We start from the raw sequence: 10,000 nt of genomic DNA on the forward strand, positions 1-10,000 counted from the left end.
TCGCCGATGAATAGACGTCGGTATTGAAAATTAGTTTACAAAGCTAAACCTCTAAGCTTTATCGCAATCTTTATTTTTCTGAAAAAGATATAATTGGGATGGTCGGACACTAAACGGGAGAAAAATGGATTATCTTTTCGCTGTGTCGACATGTATATCGCGCCGGTCGCGAGATTCCCATTTCTATTACAGTGCATACCCTACAGTTGTAAGCGAAACCACTGCCCACCAGAAGCCCTCAGGAGACCCAGCTGTAAACGAAGAGGAAAACTGACTCTTATTTGCCTTGTGTTCCTGTAAGTAAGCAAGCAAATGAATAAGAAACTATTACTTTTTTTTTTATTTGCGCTGTATATTTCTCAATAAGCCAAAATCACAAACTTTGCAGACTCCTCTGGGGTGCAGGGATGGCGCAGTGGTGAAAGCACTCGCCTCCCACCAAGAATGTGGCCCGGGTTCGATTCCCAGATTCAGCGTCATATGTGGGTTGAGTTTGTTGGTTCTCTACTCTGCACCGAGAGGTTTTCCCCGGGTACTCCGGTTTCCCCTCTCCTCAAAAACCAACATTTGACTTGATTTGTATTAATTGTTAATTTCAATTTACAGTGTCCCCAATTAGTGCTTCAGCGTTAGAACGACTAGACACTAAAATAAAGTTTCTTTCTTTCTTTCTTTTTACCATATCTTAAAACCATTCATAGCCATCTTGTTTCTGGAAATCTCGTTGTGACATTTTTCATTCTAAAGTATTCAAAACACGCTTGAGTGAAATCATACATTTCTTGAAACTGCACTGATCAAAAACAACACTTTCAGAGCTTCAAGAGTCTTGCTCACTGAAACGATGTCGAGGACGAGGATAATCAGGTCACGTGGCATGTGACACGTGGCGGCCTGATCGGTCTTGTGCAGATCACCGGTAGATTGCTAGTTTATTGATGTGTTTATTGATGTGTCGAAACTCTTCCGAGGAAGCGCTAATCGGTCTGTTATGTTCTTATCTGCTGTCTGTAAATTAGTTTATAAAGCGGCGTCAAGTTAAGTGGTTTCGAAATTGATTTAGTTTTGCTTATGCGCATGCTAAAACTCCGATCCAACTTGAACAAAAAAACAAACTAAAGCAACTGGCGTTTTTTGATTCTGGCACCCACCGTATGCATTTGCTACCTTTGAGGGGTTTTCTCAGTATTGATAACCATGCAGTCACTTACCAAGAGCCAAATTATGACTCCTGAAATTCCTGACAGCAATATGATGCAAGCCAGTATTGGCCACTGTGATGTAATGGAAGTTAGTAATTGTTCTCGTGATTCTACTTCGCACTGTTTTGTGTTCACAATGAGTGAGGATCCCTTTGCCACATACGCCCTAACCAGAGTCACATAAGGAATGTCTTTGAGCTTTTCCTTTGTTTCCACCTGTATAGGAAAGGCAAGATCCACCTTTTTGTCCTTAACTAATTCAATCATTTCATCCGAAGTATTGACAAATAAAGGTTCCATACAGCAAGTTGGAGGATCGTCAACCGAAGTCATTCCCAGGCACGCTGAGTCCACAATCTCAATAATCTCTCTGTAAAGTATTCCTCTTTCTGTATTAATGCTGGTATTTTTGACGTACGGAGGAAAGTTCAACACGGCCGCCACGTACCTACAACTCGTCTGGTTGATGCAAGGCAACTCTGATAAGGAACGAGCATGACGTCGAGCTCTCGCTTCAGTAACATGTCTCTTTAGTCTGCGTTGATCTAGAGATTCCCTTGTAAAAGTGCTATTGACAAGCAGAGACTCCAAGCCGATTAAAAGACTTATTGCTAATCGTAAAAAGGCGCTATGCATCTCTGTAGTTAAAGAGAGTATCCGCAAGAAAACAGCCTGTCTTGTGTCAAGTGGATTCTGCCACGGTTGTGAAGTGTTTGTTCACTCAGATCTAAAAGGTAAAAATAAATAATTAATTAATTTATAAGGTACGAAATTTTAACAATAACAAAATTCCTTTTATGACACATGCGGCATTCCTGGTTCCTAAAATTAAATGAATTTAAATATATGTAAATTGAAAAAGGGTAAATAAAGTTCTAAAAAGGTAAGATTCTGTAAAAGCTGCGCGCAAGGTTTTATAAAAGCAATAGCAAAATTGGAAACAAGAGCCACGTCAACTAACTCTAAAGTGCGGTCGTGTCTGGGAAAACGAGGTTGGTTGGAATACAGTCGGTTTTTTCATAAGAACGTTCAAACTAAGAATCGAAATTTTAAGAACACAGTAAGAACATATGCTGTCGGTCAAAGCGGATTCCCGGTTAACAGGTTGAGTCCGTTTTTTACCTAGGTTATATAAATTGGTGATCCTAATTTTACCTAGGTTTAATGTTTAAAGCAGCTACCAACCTCCCAAAAAGGTCTCAGAACACCTGTACCTTTCCTTCAACTTTGTCTTACGCATCTCAACACATCTTCTTAATGTCTCGTTTCATCTTATCGGTTTCTGTATTCATCATCCACTTATCCATTCAGTCTCAACATTACCAACCTCCCAAAAAGGTCTGAGAACACCTGTACCTTTCCTTCAACTTTGTCTTATGCATCTCAACACATCTTCTTAATGTTTCGTTTCATCTTATCGGTTTCTGTATTCATCATCCACTTATCCATTCAGTCTCAACATTACCAACCTCCCAAAAAGGTCTGAGAACACCTGTACCTTTTCTTCAACTTTGTCTTACGCATCTCAACACATCTTCTTAATGTTTCGTTTCATCTTATCGGTTTCTGTATTCATCATCCACTTATCCATTCAGTCTCAACATTACCACCCTCCCAAAAAGGTCTGAGAACACCTGTACCTTTCCTTCAACTTTGTCTTACGCATCTCAACACATCTTCTTAATGTTTCGTTTCATCTTATCGGTTTCTGTATTCATCATCCACTTATCCATTCAGTCTCAACATTACAACACAGTAAGGGAACAAAGAACTGTACTACACACTTACCAATAATCGAACTCGGACCCTCCAGATCTATAGTCCTAAATGCCTTCACCATGCACCACACTACAACCGCGCGAACATACTCAACCCAACACAACTGTTTTCATTATTTACTTTCGTATAATAAGTCAATTGATATCCACGTATAATAACCAAAACGTATCCTTACCTGACCCTATTTTTTCTCTAGGCTTAATTTAGGATCCAAAACAAGTTTCTTCAATTCATCTGAGTGCGTATTCAATCTAGGTAAGATGAGAATCACCACTGAATTTAACCTAGATAAAAACGGATTCAACCTGAAAACGGATTTTACCGGCAACATGCACATATTCCCAAACTGAGAAGAGAGAATCACTTAACAACGTCTTTATTTTGCTCATTTCAAGTGTCTTTTTTTAGTTTTTGTTTTTGTGAGTAGTATAATTAAAGGTAAACGAAGTATAAAACCGTAGTCTTACAGGGCAATTAACTGTAATACTTAGTGACATTTTTTGACATGAAGACATGAAGACATGAAGAACAACTCAGTTTGTAGTCAAACTAGGTATACCATTGTCACACAACTTTAAAAACATCAGCCATAAGAACGTTTTCAGGCTCATATCGTTAAATTTATCAAGATTAGAACGCTCTGCCTCAGCCCAAAATTTAGACGTTCTGAATCTCGTAATTAAAAGAAGTGTAAGTGCAGAACATTTCATGGACGGCTGCTCTAGTTTTGCCTGAGTTTTTATCAATAACTCAGCTAAAATGTGTTTGATTGCGTTCCTCAACAAGGAGATGTCACTTTCAAAAATATCAGCATGCTCCATCTTTAAACTATAGTCTGGGCTTTGGTATACAGTAGCAAGTGAAAGGGCTATCAGAAACCCGCATTTTGTGCACTGCTTTCCAAGTAAGAGGTCCCTCGTTGAATCCTTGGTGACTTTAACCGGCGTCTTTTTCGCCTTTCCTCGGATTCATCTGGCTACGTGCAGCTTTAAATTCCCGAAAAAGACGCACCAACATGCATACTGAGGTGTAAAGGGCAGGGTGTCGGGATCCACTGATTGCAACCTCGAAGCTCGCGGTAGGGATTGACTTATGAATATAGCAAAGCCGATCAGCTTGTTTTGCTCGCAAAGTACCTTCCCCGCCTCCGCGTTGTGTATCTGTTGATTGGTTCTACAGTGAGGCGATTGACGATTGCTTCCTTTATAGATAAAGGCTGAACCAAAGACACAAGACAGTGTTCAATTCCAACAAAATAAAATCGAGGGTTAGGGTGAAAATTTGAGTCACCTCATAAACATCTGCCGTTCTAGTATTCCAATTTAATGACAGATCAGTTCCGGCTAGCTCACGAAACTCAAAATACGGAAACTACAAAGCGATCACTACAATGGAGCTCAGTTAAGAATTCAGTGGAAAGAGATGTCCTACCTATTCCTCGACTGAAAACAGCAGTCTTGAAGCACAAATTTCGGTTTAAAGAGTTGATATGCAAATTGTACTGATTTAGCGAGCACTCATCCAACCCTCTCAAGCGACGATAAAGTGCTGCATTTCCACCTAAACTGCTCCATCCATAAATAAAGTAAATAAAAGATAGAAACATGAGGAAAATATGGCCAAAAACCAAACCAGGATTGATCAGTTAAGTGTATCACATCAATTGGCGGCCACTAAGCCGATCACACATATCGCTTATTCCCTATATGTTTTTCGTGTTAAATTTCATTTTTCTGCAAGACGGAGACTATTACCAATTTAGAACTCTTGCCGTAGTGAAACCTTTTAGCGCGGTTTTACCGATCTGTACTAAAACTTACTTCTTAAGCGCGCGTCTGCTCCATAAACCCGGCTTTTAGAGTTGTTGATTTCTAGACAGCCATTAATTTCTGCTCTCACTGTATTTTGTCACTGAAAGACCCTGCGGCGGACAAGCGCAATTTGAACTGCCTCAGGAGGAAGCCATCACCTGTTCCAATTGCTGTTATGAGAGGTTTATTCAACCTGAAGATCTTGGTAGACACCGTGAGCGGCTGTAATAACAAAAACAGCACGACCTGCCCTTCATTCGCTGCCGATTCTAAAAGTCAAACTCGACGGGTTCCCTGATGGCAGCAAAGTTCCTCAAGCTCTATATTTCGACGGGATTTTTAAAGTAATTATATACAGGAGCCCATGTTCTATAACAACCTGAGCGCATTCCCCGTAAGGTAGTTATACGTTAAATGAGTTTGCTCTCCCCCAGTGGCATTGGTTTTTGAGAAATAAGACGCGCAAAAGCTATACACCAATCAAATGAAAATAGCGTTACTTCCAACTGAGCTATTGGGTCCACTCTACGCTGATGTCCCTTGATAAGAGGTCATTATCAAACTCTGGATTAGTATTTTCATATTACATGGGATTTGCAGCGTTTTATGAAAACTTAAAGATGTTAATGTCTGTTAAAGAAGAGCAAATCAGTAAGTTGTTCGGAGAACAGAAATAATCCCGTTTTGAATACATATTTTACAAGAGGCCTTGTTAAAAAAAAGATATTTTCAAAAAAGAGAAGTCCTAACTGAATCCTATGAGTATATCTTCAGTTGGGCCATCCAGGAGAATACAAAGAACATTAAAATGATTTCATGCAGATTTTGAGAATGATATTTGCATGTTTTCGACGCAATTGTCGAAAGGCAAACAAAACAATCGAACGTTCTTAAAGAATGAACCTAATACCAGCTCAGTGCGTTTGTTTACTGTAATGAAAACAATCCAGCAAACCTTAGAACATCTTTGGTGTTGTTTTTTTTTTTATTTGCGTTACTCCTGGATCCTCAGAATGGTTTACGATTAAATCTGTGAGAGAGAAAGTCCTCAAGAAATCTCTGTTGATAGATAGCTGTGCAGCGGTTTAGATAAGGAAGGTCCAAATACCAAGCCATAAATTTCAATAAGACTTCTTAGGTTCCGTTTATTCGGCCTTTTAAAACAATGGAATCGAGTTTATTAACAATGTTTGGCTTGTTGTTTCTTGCAATTTTCGGGTATACTCAAACACCACAGCCCTCAACGGCCATTGGTCTTTGTGTCCGGCTTCACAACGGCGTTTTATAAGGTAGATTTATGAACTGCCAAAAGGTTTTAATGCTGTTTTGAAATGCCCATTTGAGCCACACAAGTAAGCTATTAAAAGGTGCGAACGTATTGTGCTTGTGACGGGGGTCAACGTTAAGAAGACTGAGGAAATCATAAAATCAAGACTTAAAATCAATCACAAGCTGTACGCGCTTTTGCAACAACTATATAAAATATCATAGCATAACAAGATCAACTTGGAAAGAATAAAAGATGTTCCTCAAATGCTAAGAAGATCATAAACACAACATAAATTTGCTTAGGTGGCTAAAGACAAACGTATACAGGCTTTTCGTCCACAAAGAAAAATGGTTGAATAAGCTGCACTAAGGTTCCTATATGCTATTTACTAGTTTATAGGTTGTAAACTAATGATAAATAAAATGATGAGTCATAACATATACGCCGGTAATGTTTTTCAAGGTGCGATAACCACTCTTAGGCAGTTTCATTCTTTTTCATTAATCTTCCTGTTCATCGAATACATCGATCGCCAGTTAACTTTGCAGTAAACGCGTTTGAGCCTAAGAATCTTTACAGGGGCAACCAACGTCAATTTTCGGAAAACATCTATTCGAAAGACGATTTGAGATCTAGTTTTTTCGGAACATTTGTTGTAAAATTTCTTGCTGGCCTGCCTCTTCTAGGATTTTCGAACATCTGAAAAACGATATAATTGCCCATTTTTAACTGATTTTTACCCTAAAAAGGTCACCTAGAATTTTCTGGAGCATTTTTTCTGGTGGAAATTTTCGAAAAGGTAAGTTTTGATCCCTATAATTTTCGGATCACTAGACTTTCAGCTAGGAAATCCGAACAGATGAAAAAATTTTAGGGGATAAAAATATGTCTATTTCTACCGTTTAAATACAAAAATACGTTTAACAATGCTATGTTTAAGTGGTTTTGAACTATATTCTCGTTGAGTGCCCCTGTCTTTATGGTGATGCATCAATGAAACTGGGCGGTGTAAGTTTTCGAACTCTTTGAAAAGCTTCAAGTGAGGAAATATTTAAATCTTTTTCTGGAATTTTGGTCTTAACGTTTCGACTGAACCATCAGCCTTCATCAGTGAAGTTTCAGTCGAAACATCTGTTAATAATTAACACAAAAATTCCAGAAACAGATTTACGACAACTGATTCGATCATATAAAAGTTAAATAGATTGAGCATTTGGTGGACCACAACTTGACTTTACAAATGCATGATGCATTTTTCATTTCTAATCAGGTGACTGTGGAATTGTAAATCAAAAATGCGAAGCTTTTACTCAGTTTTCATTTGATAGGACACAGCATTCAACATACCAAGCATTCATAGTGATTTCTCAGTTTCCTATATCTTCAAATGATCATCGTTGCAAAAGCAGATCATGGCTGGAGTGCAAGACGCCTAATCGTGTTTTCTCAGGGGTTGTAAACATTGCCGAAAAATGCTTATATGAAAATAATGACATGTTTTCCAATTCTAATCAACTAATGAATATTTGAGGTAATTTTCTCTTTGGGAAATGAGAACAACACAAAGGAGAAATTATTAACAGGCGTTCAAGCTGAGGTGTAAAATAGTCTCTAAAGAAATCGGAATTAGAGATTTAGTGCTTCCTCAAACGATGACTTGATTAATAGCCTTGTTTTTAATTTGCGATGGCACAAAACAGAAAAAAACCGGAACACAGCGTAATATTAGAACAGCCGGTACACTAGTCAAAGAAAACTAAAACTCATTACAATTGATCTGCCCTAAGGATGTCTGCCCCTACAGAACCTCGGACGTCATGTAGTTATCAAATCAACCGCTGTTTTGAAGTGATTGCCGCTAAAGCGTGATAATCAATTTTCCCTTTTTTATGTTCGACGGGAAATAATACAACGCGCGATGTTTCCGATGAAGTCGATTAACGACTTGTTCAATGTGGAATTAATAAACCCTTCACGTGAAAAAAAGTAAAGTGAGCCACCAAACAACAGAGGAAGCAGGGGCATCGAGAACGTTGCCGCCAAACAACAACAGATTTCTTTACTAAAACATGTCCTAAAAAAGGGTTACGTTGGAAGTTCTTAGAAGGTAACGTTCAGCTAGCAATTTCTAAAATGAAGATATCGTTCCCTAAAATTCTCGGACACTTCAATTTTCAGCGAAGATATCCGAACAGATCAAATGCTCCTCGGTGATAAAAACATTTCTTGAGGAAGAATTGTAGAGGATGATTTGGCAGCGATTTCCAAGTTTTAAAACAAGGAAAACCCAAAACATTTTATGAATAAAGCGTTCAACAAAAGCCGGCGTTTTTACAAGCCTTTTGCAGTTAGGTAGATAAGCCACGGCCGTGGGGAACAAGCAATTTACCTCTGTACGCTCCCTCAGGACACTTTCGGTGAATGACCGATCGCGCTGTTAGAGAATACAAACATTTTTCAAAATCATTTGGTTTTCACCTAAAATTTAAATCAAATTTCCCTATTGAGTGTCTCGCCAGAGTTGCATTTTCACTGCGTTAAGTAATTTTAAAATCGTAATGGAGCTGGATTCTTGTTCAAATTCACATCATGCCAGTCTCTGTTGCGTCCAGTTAAGACGGGGATTGAATGTGGAGGACAATCCAAAAAATACCCAGAGAATTCTTTTTCCTTTTTGAGACGGTATTCCCGGCTAAATGCAATAAAACCTTCGCTACTGTGACTTTATGTACAGTCGCTCCCTTTTTCCTCAAACATCTCCTTGTCCTCCTTCCTTATGAGGATTTTCAAGTCACTTTCTACAATAATGTAACTAGTATATTTGAAGGGGTAGGATGACAGACAACCGTATGTTTTCATCGTTAATGAGTATCAAAAGGCCGCCGAGGCCTTACCCTGGACAGAAAACCGCTGCTTGCTAAGAATATTTAACATTCAACAAACAGGGCAATGTGATAATTATTTGCAACTCAGGGCATTTGCCAGTTTTTTTAGCGGTTTCTCCGCCCCTCAGGGTTACATTGACTCAAAGTATTTGTTACTTTTGCTTGAAAATTCTAGGAGAGTATAAAATTCTGGTATTGGCGCTTTACTTACCTTTGTTTTTGCATTTGCGAGTATAGAAATGTGTGCCGTCATTCAAACATAACAAGGACAAGCGTTGATGATCGATACTCGAGCCGTGATCAATGATTAAATTCATGACCTAAGACCCACCTCCAAGAGCCGGCACCCATGCAAAGCCCAAGTGTCAGAATGACGATCATTGTGCTTTTTCAAATTCAAATGTTTGCGAACAAAAAAATTTTTAGTTTCCCAAGTAATCCATCCGACAGAAAAAGAGGACAATGGCGGCATTTGTGCGGATGGGTAAATCAAAAGCCAGTTGTAGAAGCACTGTAATTACTTACAATTAATCTTAACTTCTTTACATCAGCGAAGAATCTTTACACCTTGGACTTCAGCAGAACTGAAAGTTATTTTCTTGTTGTTTTACTTGGCTTTTTGCTTCAGAATAAGCGACGCCAAATCCTGTAAAAGAAGAAGATAAATCAAGACGATGCAATGTGCTTGAAACCACTTACATCGAGAGCTCATCAATAACTCACATGTTTTCACACGAAATCCCCATGACGCAATAATCATGACGCAAAAAATCGAAAGCAAGAATAATTGCTGCAACATTGATGTGTCTTTGAGCACCTGTGTTATTCATTTTTTCGACAAAATCCAATCCATGCAAAATAACTGATGGCAGATGTTTTTTCAGCCCGACTTAATTTGATGACATACAGTAATTTAATGCATGTAAAATTACAGCCTTTTTCAATTTTTTTTCCGAGAGGTTAAACCGATTAACCGGCAAGACTGACAAAAGTCTATCTTGTTTGATACTCTTTTGTACGTCAATATGTCAAGATGTTACTAATTTCAAAACC

General features: G+C 38.5%; 1 protein-coding gene across 1 annotated transcript in view; it reads right to left on the bottom strand.

The window, feature by feature from the left end:
- The window catches only part of LOC137976705 (uncharacterized), a 49,248-nt gene that overhangs the window by 11,617 nt on the left and 27,631 nt on the right, over positions 1 to 10,000 (bottom strand). The window contains exons 2-5 of the mRNA XM_068824058.1: positions 9,473 to 9,593; positions 4,413 to 4,546; positions 1,212 to 1,929; positions 200 to 294 (exon numbers count right to left, since the gene is read on the bottom strand). Coding sequence (XP_068680159.1) covers positions 200 to 294; positions 1,212 to 1,838 — 722 coding nt within the window. The 5' untranslated portion in view covers positions 1,839 to 1,929; positions 4,413 to 4,546; positions 9,473 to 9,593. The remainder of the gene's footprint in view (positions 1 to 199; positions 295 to 1,211; positions 1,930 to 4,412; positions 4,547 to 9,472; positions 9,594 to 10,000) is intronic.

Source organism: Montipora foliosa, chromosome 11, assembly GCF_036669935.1.
Source record: "Montipora foliosa isolate CH-2021 chromosome 11, ASM3666993v2, whole genome shotgun sequence".
Classification (NCBI taxonomy): domain Eukaryota; kingdom Metazoa; phylum Cnidaria; class Anthozoa; order Scleractinia; family Acroporidae; genus Montipora; species Montipora foliosa.